The following is a 21720-nucleotide window of genomic DNA, read 5'->3' as shown; positions in this document are numbered from 1 at the left end:
TAGGCTTCCTCAAATCCTTCTCTTCATGTAATCCCAGACAGACTTGATGATGTTGAGATCAGGGCTCTGTGGGGGCCATACCATCACTTCCAGGACTTCTTGTTCTTCTTTACGCTGAAGATAGTTCTTAATGACATTGGCTTTTTGTTTGGGGTCGTTGTGCTGCTGCACAATAAATTTGGGCCGAACACTGCGTCTACGATCCTCAACATTGCCCGTTTCTTTGTGCTTCTTCAAAAGAGCTTGAACAGCACATCTTGTCTGCTTTGAAATCTTTGTCTGGGAGAGACCTTGCTGATGCAGTACAACTACCTTGTGTCTTGTTGTTGTGCTCACTCTTGCCCTGTTAGCACCTGTTTGGTATAATTGGTTGATCATACACCTGACTTTAATCCTACAAAATCCCTGACTTTGTAGTAACACTTTTTCTTTTGTTCGCACACATCATTTTGTAAATTGATAAAAATAAACAATTATTATTTATATTTTTGAAAGCATTCTTAGTTTAGAGGATTTTTTCACACCTGCCTAGAACTTTTGCACAGTACTTTATAACCACTTTGTAAACAGCTACCTGGACATAAACAGGAGGGCCTTTGCATTGCAGAGCATCGGCGCAACACTGGATGCATCAGGTAATGTAACGTTAGTTTTAACTTAAGCCAGGCTATATGTTACGTTATTTGGTAACAGTTAAGTTACAGCTATGATAATTTAGCTAGTTGTACCGGCAGGGATACAGTAGTGCACAAAAGCCGTTTCCATGGTTACCACGTGGAGAGCCCCTGGCGTTTACTCAGTTTGAGAGTTGGCTTTCTTTTCCTTTGTAGCCTTTTGCTTATATTATGTAATTGTCCCTACTGACTTTTCACTGAGGTGTTTTTAAGTGTGCTTTACAAATACATTTGCATCTTCTCTGCTGCTTACCAATCTCTGACAGAGCGGCAGCAACTTCATTCTGTGTAGAGTAAATGTTACATGCAGTCCAGCGACACTGAGCCCCCAGAGCTACCAAAGTCTCGATCAGCACCTGAAAACACACAGGTAAACCGGAAGAGGACAAGAAAAGAGTCAACTGACAGTACCAGATATGTAATATATCAGTTTGATCTCCTGTTATCGACTATATTTGCTGCTTGTTGATGGTTGATGAGTTGCAAATAAAACACAGCCAATGTGTGTTGTATTCAGACAACTCCACAACACATCACTTCTGTTTTTTACACGGTAAGGGGAGCAAAAAACTGAACAGAATCCCATCCTGATTGAAAAGCGCTGCAGCGCTGCAGCCTTTGCTCAAGCGATAAAGCTCGACATTAGAGAGGAGACTTACTGCAGTCTGGGCAGTGATGTGAGTGCAGCCCACAATTTTGGCACCTGCCAATGGTTTCTCACTTTGAGCTCTCTTCCTGAGTGAGATCAGAGCCGACATGTCTGAAAACAGAACAAGAAAAAGGGGAATGAGAGAGAAAGAGAGAGAGCAAGCAGTTGATGCTAAATTATCTAACAAATCTTAACTTGTGTTACTCCAGGCAGCAGCTGACTAAGAAAGAGATATAAAGAAATATAGCTTGATAAAACTCTTCTTCTTGTCTTAATTACAACCTTTTTGGATCGTTCATTTTTCTAAATGTGTCATTTGTGGTCAGCTTTTATTCTGAAGGAGTAGAAGTAATTACTCAACAGACAGCACATCTTGTGGATCTCTATCTAAACACTATGTCTTATGACAAGATGACTAATTTTTTTTAATGATTAATTAGCGAGCAGAATGGTGACGTGACTATGTCCTCGCTGAGTCTCACCTTGCTCTGCGATCTCAATCTCACGTCGGCCGAATTCAGCCTGTTTGATGTTCTTGACACAGAAGTCACTGCTGCCCTTAGAGTTGACCTGAGTCTTGTCCCGGGGGGAGGTCTCATCGTCAGAGCTATCCGTGTAGGATGCAGCTGAACAGGAAGCGAGAATAAAAAAACACATTAAATTAAAGCGAGGGAGGAGCAAACTGATGATAATGGGTGTCCAACAGTGTTTAATTTGGTTAAAGGCTTGCTTCTGTCTGAGAACCAGAGTACAAGGAAGTCAAAAGCTGTGTATGCATATAATATGGATGTACGATATGCTACCGCAGATACAATGTCTGGCTTTCCCTCCTTCTTACCAGAGCTGTAGCTGTCTGTGGACGACTGGGAGATGGAGCGCGACAGGGAGCGGCGGCCCGCCTTGGTGGGGAACCTGCTGAACTCCTGCTTGTCCTCCACAAACTGGATTTGCTAGAAAAAAAAAGAGATCATGTAACAGCCTGTAATTTTCAGAGATGGTTTCAATTGCATACAAACATCCAGCCATAAAACAAAGCTGTGGGTGCTGTGCGCCTCTGAATAGCAGAGGAAATTGGACTGCAGTTATTTTAGGACTTGAAATATGATGGTTAAAGAAAAGTTATTTGCTAAAAACACTTTGGCGATATGATAATCCTGCTCAAACTAGTCAGCTTATATTGCTGTTTATAAAAATAGATGTCCGGCTGCAGATCAACCGACATCTGGACATTGGGGCAGACAGATGTTCAAAATTTAAGCTGCCCGGGCCATTTTCGATTTTCAGATGGTCCCATCTTAGTCATGCTTGTGTAACCATTCTGAACATCCCCTCAGTTTCCAACACTCTTGTTACGATACATTGCTTACGTTTATCTAAAGTCAACACGGCTGGCATGAAGAGCATAATTACCTTTAAAATGTATAACAATGTCATACTGTACGGCACTCAGTGTGTGGACCTAAATACCTCTGATTCATTTCTACAGCTTACGGAATAGACTACTCCCTGTGAGGGTGACCATTGCTCGCTTTGCTATGACACACTAGCAGAAGCTAGTTCACACACAGGTTAATAATGAAGTGTGCATGTAAGAGGAGGGACCTGCTGCTGTTGTGGTCTATACCTCCCTTTATGCTCGTTCAGCAAACTTTTTATCACAGCTGTCATCACATTGTTCTGTTGACAGGGAACTTGCATGCACAGAAGCAACAAGGAAAATCCACAGTGTGCTGCAACCTAATCTTTTCACATGCAATGTAGCGAGTCAGGTATGGAGAAGTGGATGAGCTGACCTCTACACCTCAGGAGGTTTCTGATTTTTTCCCCCTGATTAGATTAGATGTAAATAAATTGGCCTACAGACTACAGTGAGAGAATGAAATTCAGGTTCTTCATTCTCACAGTCTCTGGTGCCTGGGTTTAGGTCTGGTGCTGAAAATCCTCCACATACCAATGAAAATAACTTGGCAACACTGAACAATGTGAAGCTGTTTTCTTGAGATTAAGGTGACAAGACACCACATACTTCACCCCTGGAAAGAACAGGGTGGGGTGGGTTACAGGGTCCCAAAGCCAGACTGATGCTGAGCATAAATAATATTTTAAAAAAGTGAGAAGAGACACTGTGAGGTCAGCCATGGAATTGTGAATCACCGTCCTAATTTTTGAAGCGAGACGTGACTATAAGGGGATGAAAGGATGGAGCCAACGGTAGTGCTAGCTAGGTTAGCAAGGTCATTTTGGTAAAAGAAAACTGGCTTTAAACAAAACTTATAACTTAAAACTGAAATATAACAGGCGACTTCTTTAAGTGTCCAAACAGACTGATTCTAGTTCCTAAGATTTGATTATGAAAGACATTTTACAGAGTTCATCTGTGCAGCTGTGGTGACTTTAAGCATTTGTTTTGCATATATTAATTACATGATGTGTTTATTTATATTGTGTATAATGTATCATGAATTAGTGATTCTAAATTGCCCATAGGTGTGGGTGTGAGTGCGAAAGATTGTCTGTCTCTATGTGTCAGCCCTGTGATTGACTGGCGACCAGTCCAGGGTGTACCCTGCCTCTTGCCCAATGACAGCTGGGATAGGCTCCAGCCCCCCGTGACCCTGAACAGGATAAGCGGTATAGATAATGGATGGATGGATAATGTATCATGAGATTTAGGTAGTGTGTGTTTTCATTTTTTCACCTGGCTAAAAGAGAAATTTGCCTTGAGGGAAACTTCAAAGTTTAAATATGAGGTTGACTAAAGCCTGGGATATTTTACTATTCCTTTCCTTGCACACAGTTATTGTTATGCAGTCACTAAATTGTTTAGTTTTTTAAAAAGTCCTTTAAAGAGATTACTGGATGGAATAGTATCAACGGTGCAAGACTGATAGCTAACATTTTACATAACCTTATTCCAAGAACACATGAAAACCCCTAGTTACTCACATATAACCTCTTTGCTGCTCACTGCTCAGTTGCACTTCTGTATGTTTCATTGCTGTGTGTGCTTTGCGTAGTGTATGTACAACCACGTTGTCCCAACTCCTTTCCATGGACAATCATTTGTAAGCTTGTAGCTTAACTTAACCATCAATGCCTAAATATTAACTACAGGACATAATGGTTCAACTAAACATCTGTAACATTAAAGCTAACATAACAAATGTTTTCCACTGGGCTTTGACCCCGGATCACTGAGGGCATTAAACCTCATGGACACAGCAAATCCCATGGCTTCCTTTGAACCCACATTAAAATGAAAGGAACTGTCAGCCAACATTTTTCAGTAACTCCTCTTTCCGTGTCTTGGAAACAAGACCATAAATTATTTTGCATTTATTCTAGCTGCTCTAGTTCACAGTGGAGAGGGAGGCTCAATATTTATGCACTCACATCATGTGATCCAGGATCTCTGTTGACTTTAGGTTTGAGATACAGTTAAATATTCTTATTAAGGTCTTACAAAATGACTTGTGAATTATGCTAACTGTATTTGCACGACCTGATTACTGTTCTATTATCTGGCACTATAAGATTTCTACAGTTACCCACCCCTTGTAATAAAGGTGAACATCTACCCAGCATGCACGGCTGATTTAATCAAACAGTACAACTTAAAACTCTTCAAAAACAAGAAGAACATCCCAGACTGTTGATTTGCTTGTATACAGTCCCCCCATACGAGAATGAGGATGTGAAACAACTGGCCCAAAACGAGATTAGAATGTACGTTTGGTCCAAAACTCATCATTCATTCATCAACTTCAATGAGGTATGCAAATACATTTCATTCTTAAGCTCTGAAAACTCAGGTGCAACTCTTCCTTGTTCCTTGAATGTGTCAGTGCACTTCTTTTGTGAGAGTGACAGGGAGGAAATCACTCTGTTGTTTCCTGGAGTTGGCTGGGGTTAGGAAATAAACTACTTTAAGTGAAACTGATTCTTTTATCTAGACGAAGATGAGAACTTTTTTTGGTTTGTTTGTTTCAGAAGCACAATTGTACGGTTTAAGGCATGTAGACAACGGTAATATGACCCATGCGGCTTTTAATCGCTGATCTCCTGTAACTTTATTACACTTTGGAGTGCAGACAACCTGAACAAACTCCTCTGACTACTAGACAATCTGAGGGAAAGAAAATAACACTTGTAAAATAATGCAGGTTTGTAACATAGAGACTATATCACATACTGCATTTATTTGCATTTATTTGCAGTGTCAAGACTTTCTTTTGCAGATATGAACTTGATCTATTCAGAGATTAACAGACAATCCAGATACGTTTTAGAGTTCGTGTATCACTATTGATGTAGATTTTACTTTAAACGTGAATTCCTTCATATGTAGGCTATTGAAAATTAATTTAAAAGGAATTCACCTTGCAAGTGTAGGGTTAAGACAGGGGTCATTACCTTTATTAACCATATAGGACCTGAGGATATAAGCAGGCTACCCTGTAGGCAGTATAACCAATTTTAAATCCAATTTCTTCAACTGACCTCGTGCAATCAAAAGAAAACGCAGGAAAATTAGGTCCACTAGCTAAAATATTTCGACAAATCTTAAAACACTGTACACATTAACTATAGTGTATAAATAACAGCCGTTACACGGAGGCTCGGTTGAAGTCTTACCTTCTTCACTGGTTTGTGAGTGGGCACAGCGCTGAAGGCGGACGACAGCTCTCCCATGTTCATTTCGCTGTTCTTACTTACGGTCATGGCTGAGTATTTTTCCGCTACGTTTTCGCTCTCTTTCACCTCTTTGCTCGCCTGTTTCACCTCCAGCTTCGCCTCCCCGGCCGGATCTGACATGTTGACGGTGTCTGTCTGACGTTACCTGGTCAGAAATACAGCAACCGTTGGGTCTTCTGTGGTTGTAACGTCACACACACACTAACGTTAATGATATCCTCGCGCTGCTAGCAGGCTACAACGGGCGGAAGAGATGCTTTCAAACTACGTGCATGTAAAAACAGAGAGTAAACGCAAAAATGGTTTCACTTTCTGTGTGTATTCCACCTTGATCTTGCGTTGACAGATGTCGTTAAGTTGTCTGTTATGGTGCGTGGAGTGCAGCCGTGTTGAATCCCTGCTTGCTCAGCTGTCACCTGGCTGAGTAACTTTGTGGGCGGCAACCGACAGACTGAGGGGGCGTAGGAAATAAACTGTTGCGTTCAAGGTAAGTGGGAAAACGTAAACATATAGCTTAAAATGTGATATATTGCATTTCCCCTGTTAAGCCTACATATATGTTTGCTTCAGCACCATATCTTTATTAATGTTGTCAGCTCTGATAACAGCCAAACTAATGCAGCTTTCGTTTAATTGTTTTATCCTCATGTTTCTGAGTACAAAACTTCCAAGAAGTATACACTTTTTGGTCATTTGCAAAAAATGATGTTTTGGCAATTAGTATAGTACTAATTATCACTGCAAACTGGAGATATTATTAACAATAATATCAGCAGATAAAACTGTTGTTTTGGAAATATGCAACGAGTTTGAGTTTTGTGATCAAAAGGAGGTCTTTTCCTAAGGTACCACCTTGTTTTTAATTATTTAACCTTTTTCTCGATGACATAACGCATCCATCTAAATATAGTCCGCATTTTTTAACAGTTGAAAACTCATCCATTTAAATTATGCATTACATTTGAACATAGTATCCTCTAATTGCTTATTAAATATGTATTCATTTAGCAATGTGAAAATCTAACAACTGTGTTTATGAGACTGGGCACGTGTGCAGAGCTGAAACATTAAATTCCCAGTTGTTTAAAACGCAACATTAAGCCTGTCGGAATCCTCATTCAGCACGCATGCTCTCTTGGACTGGTTTGAGGTTGTGAAATAAACATTATCTTCACTCTCCTTTAAAGTCTCCTGTCACGACACAGTGACTGTTGAATTATAATATATTTTTAATGAATTTCCATAAATAATATGCAAGACACAGCCTTGTCTGACATTGCAAGTTCTCACTTGCTCTGTGTCAGTCATCGACTCAGTTTGTAATACATGGTTATAACTTTATAACATATAACTTTATTCTTGCATACGTTCATTTTCTTACTATTTTTCAAATATATTTTCACATAGTTATTTAGGCATTCCAAGAATCATCTCTGCAGACCTTAGAAGAAGGGGGCTAGAAGAGTGCTGAAACATCATTGAAAACAGAGTAACTGTTAAAGTGAACCACATCATTTGTGTACAAGGTGCATGAGTTAAGTTAAAAGTGCTGTGAGCCTGTGTAAAATTGGTGCAGCAAGCAAACCTGACAAAAGCAAACCCAGGGACCCAAAAGAGACAGAGAGCTACTCAGTGAGATAGATTATTATGAGCCTGCAAGTGACATTCAGGCTCTGATAGGATGAGTAGAAGTCACACAGATCCGCCTTCATCCTGATTTCACTGTCCTCGAATGACACCCCCTTAAATCTGTGATGCATTTGTCCCCAACCTTGCACATTAGAAGTTGCCATTATTTAAGTGTGAGGTGAGGAAAGAGGTTTAGAGTAATCTTCTTCTTCTTTTTAACACATTGAGGTTATTGGCTCTTAAATCATTATTGGTAGTCTTTAAGCTAGATTTTTAGGGGAAATATGCTTACTGAAGTCTCTGATCCTCCTCTGCAAGGATGTATTGTCCATGAGCCCTTTACCAAAACTGTAATTTAAGAAAAGCAAACACTATTTTGGTGTTCTTTGACGAATTTCTCTTTTCTCTCTCTTTTCTCTTCACTCTTTTCACCATGCCTGCAATGTCTTTAGACTTCAGTGATAAAATCAAGGTATACACAATTCAGATCTAGATGTAAACGGCAAGTCGACAGTCAAAGTTAAGTACAGTAACAAAAAGAGCAATTCTATAATAGCCTATGTTATGGCATATTGCACAATTTCAAAATTCCGTACCGTTGATTATATTGAATGTACATTGTACAGCATTTTTTCAATAAAGGTTCATTCGCTGAAAAAATGAAAACAAAAAAAAATCGCTGTACCTCACAGACAAAAAAAATCGAAACAGCGCCAAAGCCAATTGAATATAATGCAGTGGCCAAAGGTGGTATCACAGCATAACGCACTCGCATCAAAGTGTGCGTTCGTTAATGATTACCGGCCAGGCGTGTTCCGTCTTCCGCTTGAAGCTCTAAATACCTTGATATTCTAGAGAAAAATTCAAACTCAGCCAAATAAATATGAAGAGTTTGTAATATCACGTATGTGTTAAGAGACTGATACATGTATAGTGCGAGGGGAGGTTTTACACTCAAATACTAACTAACCCCGCCCTCCCGGGAGCAGCAACCGGGTTACACATTTGACTAGCTTAGCTTATTTTTCGTCACGCCATTTTCCATCGTCGACCGAGAGGAACAACCAGCCGCACGAGCGCCTGAACCGTGAATAGCATAAAACAAGGTATACTTGAAACCATTTTCTTAATTATTTCTCATAGTAAAACTGTTTAAGACTGACATATTTGTGTCGAATATTCGTGCGGCCACATCCTTTTTCTGTATTGTGTGATTCTGTGATTGCCGAATGCTGCTCCTGAACAAGGCCTCTGAAGACGACAGCCATTTTAGCTACCGTTATTTAGCGGTTCGCTAGCTTTAGCTCAAATGCGACGAATCTTGTTCTATTGATAAGCACATGTAATTTAAAGGCAAAGTACAGGTATAATGTTAGGTAAGCAGTGCGGCTAATATTATAGGTTATGTTAACATAGTTGGGGTAAACCTGGAGTTTAACTATCATGAACAATACAAACTGTAAAGCTAAAGTTAGCTTCGCGGTGGACGACCAGTCCTGCAGACATATAGGCCAAGCGTTTTCCTTTTCGAAACAAGTACTTGACGATGTGGTACAGGTTTAAGATACGTTTGTTATTTCGAACATGCTAAACGATTTATACAGTTTTTGCTGTCTTATCTGGAAAATTTGCTGTAGAAAGCTAACTTGCGCTAATTGTATCACGATAATAGTAGCGTAAGTGTACCTTTTCGTCATTTACTGTATATACAATCTGCATTAATAACCGATTCCATGTCTGTTTATTTTTCAGATTCAGTCATGCATCGTGACTGTCCTCTTGACTGCAAGGTCTATGTTGGAAATTTGGGCAACAATGGGAACAAGACAGAACTAGAGAGGTCGTTTGGCTACTACGGTCCTCTCCGCAGTGTTTGGGTGGCCAGGAACCCTCCAGGCTTCGCCTTCGTAGAGTTTGAAGATCCCAGAGATGCAACTGATGCAGTGCGTGAACTTGACGGACGGTAGGCAGAAATCCTAACAAACCTGTAGGCATGTCAATTAAAACAAGATAATTAATTCATCTTGCTGCAGCTACAAGAGTAAAAATGTCTGATTGTTTTATAGGAATTTGTGTGGGTGCCGGGTTAGAGTAGAGCTGTCTAATGGTGAGAAGCGCAGCCGAACCCGTGGTGCTCCCCCTTCGTGGAGCAGACGTCCTAGAGAGCGAGATGACTACAGGCGTCGTAGCCCACCACCCAGGCGAAGGTGACCCATTTTGTTGTTTGACAGTGGATAGCAAAGACCAAATATGATTTATCTTGTGCCTAAATCCTCTTCTGTAACTTACTGATGCCATCCTTTTTACCCACAGTATATTTCCTGAGAATTGCTTATGTTTTTCCAGTATAGGTACTACATCTGTGATTGTTGCTATGTCTAAGACTTCCAATTTCATCTTCATTTATATAATTGTTCATTTTATGCAGGGGGCTGAACCAATAGACTTTCATAACTAAATGAAGACATAATATGGGAATGGGACATCATACTAGATTATGTAGGCTTTCTATTGCATCTTAAATCTGGCCTGCAAAACTCAAACTTCTTCTTTAGGCACTTATGATTCAGTTTTTGCGTGCACGCTCAGAGTTTCTACATTTTAACTGCTTACAAATGGCAAAGTAGGTCTGTGAAATAGGACAATTCCAATGTAGGAAAAATTAGAATCTGTTAAAGTTTTGGGGGGATAAAAGTGCCAAATGTGATGCATTTTTTTCTTTTTGTTTGAGGATGCTTTTTATTTTTCATCTATATTAATAAGAATGAAACCCGTTGCAGAGCCACCACCATGCCTCTTCTCACCACCCTCTGAGTCAATCAACTAGTCCTCTTTCAGCATCATGTGACTGCTGACCATCGTGCCCCAATCAGCTTGGCTGGTGCTGTCACATGACCCAGGCATGGCCAGTCGTCAGGTTGCACCAACCCATTGGTTCCTCAGCATGCCCTTCTCAACCTCCTCCTCCTTCAGCCTTAACCCAAACGGCAGCGGCCCACCTCTCATTCCCGACCAATCAGCGTATTACGTACCCAAATGTCTACAACCTACCAACAGCAGCCTTCGGCTAACCAATTAAAGCAGGAAAAAAGCCACAGCCAGCCCCCATCTGCCTGCCACCTAATCACCTTGCAGCATCTGGCCAGTCCTATTCAGCCAATTCTACCTACCCGGCCGACAGTCTGCCTCCCTTTCGTCATATCTAGCTTGTTGAAAACCAAAAATACTAGTAAGTTTTCCTGCTTCATTCAGTACACTGCTGATTACAGTTTTGAAAGTGAAGAGACAGCTGCTTTGAACAGGTTATTCTTTTTGAAATATTTGCATCAGTCTGGAACTTCACATATCCAAAGATTTCGATTTTAGACAATCATCTGGTATGTCTTTTGGGGCTCTGAGCAGAATAATGAAGTCACACAAATCAAAACTCTCCTCAACCCCCCACTGAATATCAAAAGTTTTGGTTTTTGCCTTTTTTGAGCTGTATGGTTGGTATTAGCAGGCTTTAGTCTGAGAATAACTCTTATGAAGCAACCAGAGACCAGAATATTTTCTAGTTTCCAATTCCTTATTTTCTCCCTTAAATGCAGTGGACTAGTTTCATACAGATGGTGGCCTTTGTGTGCGTCTTGTTATTCCCACACCATGGCCAGTCCACAGTGCGGTGTTAAATCTACTGATGGGGGGGGGCAAAGTTAATTCATTAGCTCACTTTGATTTTGTCTCAAGCTTTGATGCTCAGTTACTATGAAAATTCTACTGCATTATTCATAGGGCACATCCTACTCTACCACTTCACACTGGTGATTTTAGCTTAGAGATGCTCATGGCACTGTGGGATTGTTGAGTGATAATTTCTTAAGCACCTTCCATCTTTATGCACTTGGTCCATTGCCAGTGAGTTTTATTGTCTGATTGAGATGATAGTGTTCCTGAAAAAACACACAGGTCTTTTATTTCTATTTGAAGTTACTGAGATAGACAAAGGGCTGAGTTGATGGAGGCCCATGTTTATATTAAAAAAAAAAAAAAAAAAAAAGATTAAAACAGTGTGGAGCACTACGGGGGATCACTGCACCTGTGCTTGTTCTTAACACTTCTGTATTTTCCCTGCGCAGATCGCCACGCAGGAGGAGCTTCAGCCGCAGTCGAAGCAGGTATGTGGACTTTAAAAGTTGAGTCTAAGATGATGTCTATAGAAAACAAAGGAAACTCCTGCATTGATGCACAACAGTCAACTATGTAGTTTCATAGCCATTTTGTGGTGTGTTCTTCTCCCACAAGGACAGTCTTTGGCGTGCTATAGACACTGGCTTACAGATCGTACTTTCACCAGGCAACAGTTAAAGGATTCAGTGTCACTGTAAAGGAATTAATGTTGATTGGCCGCAGCTGGTGTAATCTAGCACCAGTCAGGCACGTTATTTAAACCGCTGAAAGACTGTTGGTGCTGGCTTTAAAAGAGAATCTTGTTAATGTTAACTGAATGTTTTTTACAGTGGTCTTAGTGAATGAAAAATAACAAGTAGAGTCATAGAGCCCAAGCAAAACCATATCTGTGTACTTGCAGACTACCCACCACGTCCCAAATTTATACCAGTCTTTGAAACCCGGTCCTGGGCATAACAGTCAACATAATATAAGTGTGTCGGATATTTAAGAAATGTTTACTTATTGGGTTGGTTTTGCTTTCGCAGGTCTTTCTCCAGAGACAGGAGGAGGGAGAGGTCTCTGTCCCGGGACAGGAACCACAAACCTTCGAGATCTTTCTCACGATCAAGGAGGTACTGATATCTCTAAGCTATCTGAAGATAATTTGTCTCCTACTGAAACTTGATTGGATCTCTTTTTTCTGTTGGTATCTGCACCACAAAACACAATTTGGATCTAGGTCTTGTATATATGAGTGTGCTCCTGCTGAGAGTCACAGTAGAAGTGTTCTCAGTAATTTCTGCAAGCTTTAACAATTTTTTTCCTTTCCTTCCCTGCAGCCGCTCCAGGTCAGCTGACAGAAAATAGAGCAACGTCTGTCAGGCGTAAAGGGAGCTGAAGATGAACGGTTGTACAGGTGTTGCCGTTTCATATGATGGATTTAAACATGGCCAACTCGGCCATTTTTGTGTTGAGTTTTTTAAACAATCAAGCATTTTAGTGTCCCTCCCCCTCTCTTGTAATAGTAATTTTCAAATACATTGAGTGGGTGTGTACAGGTGTGAAGTCACGTCCATCTCGTCTGTCCTGAAACAGTCATACCACCCAGCATTCCAGTTCACCGGTTTATCTCTTAAGAGCTTTTGTTTTTGTCAATGAATGTACTGTGTAGTTTGACTTAGTGTGAGTAGTTCCTCGTTTTTTTTCATTGTGTAAACGCCAGCAGCTTTTGTTTTCTTTTTTAAAGGAAGGGATGGGATGATTTATAACAAAGTCCCTCCCAGTGATTGTCTGTAAAGCCAACCTATTTCAACATGCTACTTTCTTACTTCATACTGAAGGTTTCTGTCAGTTCGTGGTTGGTTGTTTGTTAAAAATACACCCCCTCTTTAAGATGCAAAACTAAAGCATTGAGTTAAAAGGTGTAATGAACACAAGTCTATTTTTGTCTTTGAGTTTTCAATTTTTTTTCATTTGTTTGATACTCTGTGAAATGGTCTCAATTAAAATACTGGTTGATCATAAAAAGACCCTTGGTTTGTATTTGATCTTTTCCTACTGATCACATACTGTTGTATTATCCAGCCCTTTCTTTTCTCAGGGCACCCCCTGAGCATGAACAGTTTACCTCATAGTTAGATTTAGGTAAGTTAGTCGCAGAGGAATGATTTAAATAAAAGGTAACTTTAGTTGACACCTCTGTGCCCATTATTCTAGGTATTATTTGCTAAAGTCTCCATATGTATTCAGTTTCACAGTAGTTTTAACTTCAGTGGATTACCTTGTTTCCTGTCAGTGACCCACATCATGCCACTTGGTGGTGCTGTTGAGATTTTGCTTTGTGCACAAGCTTTGTTAACATGGTGTTTTTTAACCAATACAATTATTTAGGTTTGTATTGTAAGGTTTTGCAAAACAACCCATTGTAAAAAAAAACAAAAAAAAACACTTTTACCTAATTCTGATTTATCTCCAGCTAAATTCTGATTAGTCATAACTCAATATGTATTTTCTATGAGTATGTTATACTGTATATTAATGTTCAAGAATTTGTATATCTGACATCAATCTTAAATTCTAAAGGTTTAAACTTATCTTTAAACAGACAGTGAAATTCACATGCCTACTCGTAACTAATCTTACAAGTCCTTTAACTGGTGGCAGTTGACCGTAGAGGCAACTAGAAGTTTTGCTCAAATGAAATACAGTTGCTGGAAAGTCAATCCTGTTAATACATATTTAAAGTCTTGTCACAGTACAAGTATATTTTTAATGTGATGTGAATTAATTCCACTAATTTCATATTGAATACACGTCTTCATACAATACAAAGTAGCAGAAACATATTCCAGAGTATTAATTATCAATATTTCGTTTCAGGGGATTAATGAGGGCTTTTTTGTCCTGCTTGTTACACAGTACTTAAAGGAAGTGAAGGAGTCAAAATACTAGTTACCTGACAGGTTCGTGACCCTGTTTCCCCCCACTACTTTCCCTCCTTTTCTGTCGTACATGTCCGATATGAGGTTGTTATATAATGTGGTTGACTTGTGGTTTAACTTTTCACTAGCACAGATAAGTGATGATTCATCCAAATAATGGCGTCCTTGTGCTCCTGATAAAGCATCTGTATGTGTGTGCTGAATAGCCAATTAAAAGTTCCTTAGGGCTGCAAATCCTTTTTCAGTAAATCAGATATTTTCCTCTTTTCATGCATCCTAAAGAGGGTTACAGTCTAATTAAGGCTGTCTGATATGACTGAATGAATACTTTAATTGTTCAATGCGGTCAAAAAAGGTGCCATTTCTAATGTACAGCTGTGTTTTTTTCTAGTTCCCACAGACACATCACCAGCTTCTCTCCCACTGTCCAATTATTTTCTACGGCCACACCCCGAGCAAATCCACGCGCTCACAGTTAACGCATCCAGTCCACGTGAACCGGCACAACACAGGCTCAAAGTTACTCAAATCTGCGCGCGCTTTTCCACGAGTTACTCAAGCCCACGTGACATCACAAGAGCAGTTTCTCATGGTATGCAAGGGGACGAGTCTCACGCTGAAGGAACTCGCGGGAATCCACTCAGAAAGCAGAGGTATTTCCACCCACTGTTCTATAACACGCAGTACAGCCTGTGACAGTCGCCCACGGAGAAAGTGCATGAGTAATGACTGGTCTGAGAAACACGGTTGTCGGAGCTAATTTTAGATGTGATCACTCTTAATTTAATCTATCTATATAAATAAACTAAGTCAGTTGATCAGTCTATAAAGTAGAAATAAAAGAATAAAGTAGCACAAAAATAAATACATGCAATGATTGTTGCTTTTGCCCTCTTATAAATCATTCTAAACCAAATATCTTTGCGTAATTTTAACAAAAACTAGACATTTTTAATTCCACATGTAAACTAATAGTTTGATATTTTGTAAAAATTCAGGAGCAAGTTGAGAGGCTCAATACAACCCTAAAATCAGTAAAAGGTTACAAAAAGTAGAGGCTAAGTTTAGCTTAGCCTAAAAACTGGATTCCTGGTTGTAAATTATACAGATTTAAGGTTTCTGATAATCGTCATCGAATTAACGCTTCCAAATTGATCAGCAACTGAAAAGAACAGTGAAAATCTGGTCAATTTTCAAGATAAAACATGTGATAACTCATTAGCTATGGTCAGACAATAGCCAACCTTAGCATCCAGCCACTTAAAGTTACTATTAGCTAATAAGTCGCTGTAAGCTAACATTAACATTTGGTAATTTGCCATTATACAATAGAAAACGCTTACATTCCTAGCTAACACAATGTCAGCTTCAAATAAAGAATTAGATGACATACTTGCAAGCTAACGCAATATTATCTAAGAAGTGCTCGAATGCTAGCATTAGCTGTGGTCTAAAGGTGGCTAATGGGCGATAAAATATCTTTTTGACTTGTGGCCAGAAGTTGCTCATTTATTGAAAACTGGTGAAATTAATTTTCAGGTAACCTACATTTATATGACTTACATCCTGGAATATGGTAATACAGCATTATAACAGCATGTGAGCGTCCCACCCTGATCGCGTCTTCAGAGGAAAATGTCTCCTGTGTGAATATGGTGAATTCTAACAAAACCACCTAATGGCACATCGAATCTTACTAATTAAAACATTATATATTGTTTTATTTAACCAAATAGTTTCTAAACGGTAGTAGTGACAGGCTGTGGACTGGTTGTATGTTAGTTTATATGTTGTTTATATGATTCCTTCAGACAGCCTCGGTGACAACACAATGTATTTCAGGCGTACAGACCAGTGAGTCCAATTTTTTCCCCCAAAACTAGCCTCAGTCCATTGTTTGAGAGGACTGCTTTTTTTCTCTTGCTGGGTTTAAGTTGATTCAAACCTGGCCTGTAAATGGCTTCCATTACCATTAACAGTAATATCAGCGCTTTCTTGCACATCATGGATGTTTGCGTTAGCCTGCTACATATTCCTTTAGAAAAGGGCGCTGTCATATGCTGGAATAAAGATAGCTCTGTGATTTTTGTGCATCCAGTGTACAACAGAGTTTGGATGCGTTTGGACATCAAAATAGGTTTGACATTTATTTACAAAAACAATTGGAACACCATCAGCTTATTAAAATGAAAAGCCCAGATTCACACTATGTAGCTCTACTAATTACTTGTCATAATTGGCTACACTTTGGTCACAAAGTCATCAGATAACCCAACCTGACCCTTATCGTTACATGTATGCACGTTATATGACCATATACGCGGTAATAAAGTGGTAAAGAGCGACTCCCTTGACGACCCAGTGTCAGTCATTAACTAGTTAACTATGTCACCATGCATAATTTCAGTGTGCTTCAGTTGGTGCCATCTATGACATCAAATATTTGACAGTGGATGCAGAGTAAAGGCTGAACATGTCGAAGCAGATAATAAATAGATTTGTTTGGAGCTTGCGGACCCACTACTCAGTGCAGCTGCCATAATGCTGGGAGGTAATAAAGTGTCTACTCAGCTGTGAAAATGTAGAGGCTTTTCGTGTTTTTACACAGCTGCTGCACTAATTGTGCCTCCATTTTGTTAGAACTGCCTTATCTTCAGTACATATCAGGGCTGAACGTTTCTGAACTGCTTCCAAGTCTGAGTGTGTTTCTCCTGTGTCCTGCCAGTCTCCTGCACAACAAAGGACCCGCTGTGCTATCAGATCAGTTGGACTGCATCCTACAGTTAGTGCTCCTTGTTGACATGCTGAGGACTAGGCTGAAGGGCACAAAAACAACATGGAGACTATAGAGCAGACTTTCAAGTACAACATGTAAGACTCATAACTGGCATGTTATAAGCTCAGAGAGTTGGGTTACAATGGTCTCGATATGAGGTTAGAGAGAATTGCAGGTTAGTCTGAATTGCTCCTAAATGTTAAATCGAAACTACAACTCTTTTTTCTTTTACAACTGTATGAGTTCATCCGTTTATTACCATAGTAATACACCCTTATTAAGTATATAGTAAAATTAATTTGAAAAATACAATGGGCTTTTAGGTACTTCAAATTTAAGTACAGTTCTTGAGCAAACATGCTTTGCTACTTTCCACCTTTGTTTATTTGAATGTACACTGTGCTATTTGTTATGTATTCCGAGAAACAGTTGTGTTCCTCAACTTATTTTTGTGAACTGATATTGCGAGAAACTGAAAATGTGCCTAGGAGGACGTAAACAAGTTGTCACCCAGCACCATGCTCGTGTAATTCAACATTTCCGGGATACTCGCTCTGTCACGCTGCCTTCTGACATGCGCAGTAAGAGGCAGAGAGAAAGGGATGCGGTGCTGTGCAGGAATGTTTTTCCCGACTACTATTGAGCCAAGACTTCACGTGTGCGAAATCCACGTGTGTGAGCCAGACGACCCTGCCCCTGCACGGGAGCGAAAGGCCCCCGCCCACAGGAGTTCATAAAAGTTCAGCCGCTGACCCTGTCTGTGAGAATACTTGGAGAAGTTATCAAGGAGCCTTGCCAGTCGTTGAAGCTCTAAGTTGCATATTTGAATTATTCGAGAGGAGCTTGATTAGGTTAATAGCATTATCTTCGGGCACTTTTACATCGAAAAAGTGAAAAAGAAATATCAAGGATAAACAGAGCATCAGCATTCAACAAGTTTGAAAAAAGAAGTTAACTTGACTGGACTACAGACGACTTAAGATGTAAGTACAATTAGCCTACTGAACTGCTGTTTTAAGTGCCTATTTTATTGTTTTGTATGGTTAATTCGAAGTTTTTTTTTAGTTTATAAGCAACTCTAGAGACAGAAGTCTAGTTTTCCTTTTAATATCAGTCTGGCATAGACAGTGGTAGTAAACTTGTCTGAATAGCTTTTAGTCGATTTTTTATACTTTATGTTTTACAAATATGTTCATACTAATAGCTCCCAGTAACCACGTACGACCAGTACGACCTTAAGCTCTTAGGTTTATTATACCTATTTGTATAAAGGTGTCAGTTATTCACTAAAAACTTCACCAAATTCTTACAAACTCATACAAACTTCGTGCCTGAGTTATTTTTGTGTGTGTGTGTGTATAATGAGGGGAAGGGTGGTTCGTCAGGCACCAGTGACAGCCCAGTGTCACTGGTCGACACGAGCTCCAGCCTCACGTGGAGCTCTATAGTAAACTGGGCAGGGTCTTTGCTGCTGGTTCTCCCTCCTCCGGCGAACGTGAGCCGGTGACTTCGCTGCACATGCTTGACTCGCTCTCCCGCCAAAGCCTTGAATCAAATGTTCCCTCCCTGCATCGCACCGCCCCGTCACCCCTATGACGTCGCATCCCGTGAGGTGGAAGTGGGAATAGGGTTAGAGATGAGGGGTTATCACAAAGTACTGCTCCCCAAAATTTTCTACCCATGATAGCTAAAATTTATTTTATTTATTTATTAAATTTATTATTTACATGTTTTATTTTGACATAATATTTGCAATATAGGCTACTTTAAATCTCACACTGGCTATAAAATTGACGTGTGTCTGACTGGTTCAAACATGTATTTTATCTGTTTGTTGACTGATTTGTAGAATATGTTTCTTTTATTAACCGTTTCCCATGTAGCTTCTGTACTTGGAAAAAAAATCTTATTTGCAAAATTAAACTTCTCCCATATTATTTAATTGTAACTACAGTGACCTCTCCTTTCCTATGGTGCATTAGCTGAATTATTAGGGTCGGCTGGGAATGGTTTCTCTTGATTGTTCCCTCGAATTGGAATCCTGCCCAGCCCTTCCTGGTTGACTATAATGACTTATTATCCTCCTGAGACACAGATGTTTCCTTCCTCCAACTCTTACACTACAATGCCATGAACATTTAATCCTTAACATAGTTTGTATATGAGTGCTTTGGAAAACATAAATGCATAATAATAGCATACAAGAATTTCACTCTGATCGTGCTTGTAGAAATTTGGATGCTGTTCTGTTGAGCTGTCAGTAGACAGTCTGTCATTCCCACCTAGTGGTGACTCTATGAGCCTGCAGTGATCACAGCCTCTGCTGAGAACTTGCCCTCACATGTCTGTGTGAGATTATGTCCAGGCATGTACCAGTGATTCATGTAGGAGGGCTCAGCAGAGGGCACAGTGAGTCACTGGCTAGCTGCTGTCTTATATAGAGCTCCCAGTAACACCAGTCTGAGATGCTCTGTAGCTTTCATTGAGGGAACGTAAACCTGATTAGAGTCATGGTAAGCTTGATTTCTACTTTTAGAGCTGAGGCAGGAAAAATAACTTTAAAAACTTGAGATGGGATTTTGGATTACAATGCCTGACATTTAAATTGGATTGGCTTTATGATCAGGGTTTTTAATCACTTTTTCCCTTTTTCCTGCAGTGTCGAATCATGACTTCTCACAAGCGGATCCTGAGCTCCCTGGGGAACGGCCCCACTCGCCGCAACCTGTTCGGCCCAGTCGACCATAAGCAGCTGCAGGTGGAGTACCAGGCTGCCCTGCGGAAGGACCTCGAAGAGGCTTCGAAGCGCTGGGGCTTTGACTTCATCTCGGATAAACCCCTGGACAGCAGCGATTTCCAGTGGGAGGCCGTCCCAGGAACCAAGGTGCCGCTGCTCTACAGACCCTGCATGCTGGGTCTGGGAAAGGCAGGAGGTCAGAGGTCAGCAGTGGCAGCACCTACACCCAAAGCAGGAAAGGTGTATATTGGAAAGGAGAACATCCCGCGTATGCCAGAGAAACGTGCTGCACTGGAGAAACAGGAGAAAACACCCCAGAAAAGAGAGAACAGGGGGCTGAAGAGGAAGCAGACAAACATTACAGGTAGAGGTTTAAAAATGACAGAGGAGAACGATTTCACTTGTTAATTAATGTGCGTTTGATGAGCTAAACTTCCTGTTCTTTATCCCAACAGATTTCTATCAGGCTAAAAAAAGAGTGGTTTGGATGCCATGCAAATCCGACGAGTGATTTTCTGCACAGTTGACTGCAAAGGTGCCAATACTCCAAAAGAACCACACAAACTCTCAGGAAAACGTCACTCACCAGGGCTCCTGCACCCCGTGAATCATCTTACAACAGAAGGGACCTCAGCTACACAACTTCACTACGGTTAATTAGGGTACTGTATCAATCTTAGGGGGGTGGGTTTTTTATCAAGTGGTAAGAAGAAGGGGACATGGGAGCTGAGAAGATTATGGGTAATCTCTCAGATCAGTGGATTTATACTCATTTGGATCATTGGGATGCCAAAGTGTGGACTGACATTTCCTACTGTACATTCCACAGTGCTGAAAACGTGCTGCAGAAATCCTCCTGCAGCACACAGATATGACCGATGAATATATTACTGTGCACACTTGAAAACATACAGGTTAAAATCATTCTCTGTTGAAAGTAAATTAAGGAGTGGCTGTGCTGAAACTGCAGAATGATTGAAAAAGGATGAAGCCCTTTGCTTATTTGTTCAGATTCACTATTTTTTTCTACAATGTTTTTTTTTTATACATGTATCATGAGGGCTAGGAGTCATTGTTTTTTACAAGCACTTCCTGTGCAAAGTGTATTTTACATTATATATCCAGATGTACTGTCGGGTTTTCTCTACCATCATGTACTCATAGGAAAATGCTTGAAGACTTGTGTTATCTTGTACACGCTGACGCTTTGCTTAGATCTTTAATGACAGAAGTGCCATCATGTCCTCTTTCAGTCCTTCCAGCTACTGTATGTTAATCGATAATTAGATCAGATCTCCAAAAATGCCCAGCCCCAGACTCTGACATGTGTACAGCACCTGGTAGTATAGTTTTGGAGTGTAGCACCATGTCTTTGACTAACTTGTATTTAGGTTTATTTAGATATATATCAGAGATTTATTTATAGAGTTTAATACAGCACTGTTAAGTAGCATAATCATAGAAAACATTATTGCAGTATTGCACAAATATCTGATATGTGGTGTAAACAAAGCACCCAGTGTTAAGTGCCTTTCTGGCATTTGTTTCGATATTTGAGGCTCCATAAAAGACAATCAGAAGAAAATGTTCTCATAGGCAGAATTATTACTATTATTATTACTAAGCTAAATCTAAGCGCTTTATTCTTTTCTATTCGGACACATAGTGCAATTACAACAGGAAGAGTGTGATTATCTGCCTCAAAACAGACACTATTTTAGTTCATTCTTGGCGCTTATTTATGACTTTGTTGGCAAACCCCGCTGCTATGGGTGATCTGAATGGGTGTCGAACAAAGTCGCTGTATTGCTAACCCTTAGAAATGTTCACCACTCACGAAGCTAAGCAAACAACACCATTACCCCAAATGATGAATGCACTTCTGTTTATAGATGCTTCTGCACAGGTTATATTGTTTTATGTCAAAAGCTACAAATGAAAAGATCTTTATTTATTGTGTGATACCA

The 21720-nt window shown here is 40.1% G+C and overlaps 3 protein-coding genes across 3 annotated transcripts in view; 2 read left to right on the top strand and 1 right to left on the bottom strand.

Annotated features, from left to right (window-relative positions):
* LOC138605446 (S-adenosylhomocysteine hydrolase-like protein 1) overlaps positions 1–6434 on the bottom strand; it is a 14531-nt gene extending 8097 nt beyond the window's left edge. Inside the window, exons 1-6 of the mRNA XM_069677707.1 lie at positions 6346–6434; positions 5959–6163; positions 2162–2273; positions 1806–1949; positions 1334–1434; positions 928–1030 (exon numbers count right to left, since the gene is read on the bottom strand). Coding sequence (XP_069533808.1) covers positions 928–1030; positions 1334–1434; positions 1806–1949; positions 2162–2273; positions 5959–6138 — 640 coding nt within the window. The 5' untranslated portion in view covers positions 6139–6163; positions 6346–6434. The remainder of the gene's footprint in view (positions 1–927; positions 1031–1333; positions 1435–1805; positions 1950–2161; positions 2274–5958; positions 6164–6345) is intronic.
* cdkn1a (cyclin dependent kinase inhibitor 1A) lies at positions 6273–21720 on the top strand. Its single transcript, XM_069677708.1, has 3 exons — positions 6273–6505; positions 19676–20117; positions 20209–21720. The coding sequence occupies exons 2-3, from the start codon at positions 19685–19687 to the stop codon at positions 20262–20264; spliced, it is 489 nt and encodes a 162-aa protein (XP_069533809.1). The 5' UTR covers positions 6273–6505; positions 19676–19684; the 3' UTR covers positions 20265–21720.
* Positions 8646–13326, top strand: srsf3b (serine and arginine rich splicing factor 3b). The gene is made up of 6 exons (XM_069678248.1): positions 8646–8753; positions 9400–9610; positions 9714–9854; positions 11766–11804; positions 12345–12431; positions 12639–13326. The coding sequence occupies exons 2-6, from the start codon at positions 9408–9410 to the stop codon at positions 12664–12666; spliced, it is 498 nt and encodes a 165-aa protein (XP_069534349.1). The 5' UTR covers positions 8646–8753; positions 9400–9407; the 3' UTR covers positions 12667–13326.

The sequence above is a fragment of the Semicossyphus pulcher genome, unplaced genomic scaffold (assembly GCF_022749685.1).
Source record: "Semicossyphus pulcher isolate SPU_LCO1_2020_fin unplaced genomic scaffold, fSemPul1.0.p SCAF_3, whole genome shotgun sequence".
Classification (NCBI taxonomy): Eukaryota; Metazoa; Chordata; class Actinopteri; order Labriformes; family Labridae; genus Semicossyphus; species Semicossyphus pulcher.
Note: the sequence above shows the minus strand (reverse complement) of the source record. Positions and strands in the feature narration are given on the sequence as shown.

Excerpts from the sequence above, each read along its gene's own strand:
- srsf3b (XM_069678248.1), top strand. The coding sequence starts at position 9,408 with ATGCATCGTGACTGTCCTCTTGACTGCAAGGTCTATGTTGGAAATTTG. Across the intron at positions 9,855-11,765 it reads AGCCCACCACCCAGGCGAAG|ATCGCCACGCAGGAGGAGCT; the intron begins GTGACCCATTTT and ends TTCCCTGCGCAG. Across the intron at positions 12,432-12,638 it reads TCTTTCTCACGATCAAGGAG|CCGCTCCAGGTCAGCTGACA; the intron begins GTACTGATATCT and ends CCTTCCCTGCAG.
- cdkn1a (XM_069677708.1), top strand. The coding sequence starts at position 19,685 with ATGACTTCTCACAAGCGGATCCTGAGCTCCCTGGGGAACGGCCCCACT. Across the intron at positions 20,118-20,208 it reads GAAGCAGACAAACATTACAG|ATTTCTATCAGGCTAAAAAA; the intron begins GTAGAGGTTTAA and ends TTATCCCAACAG.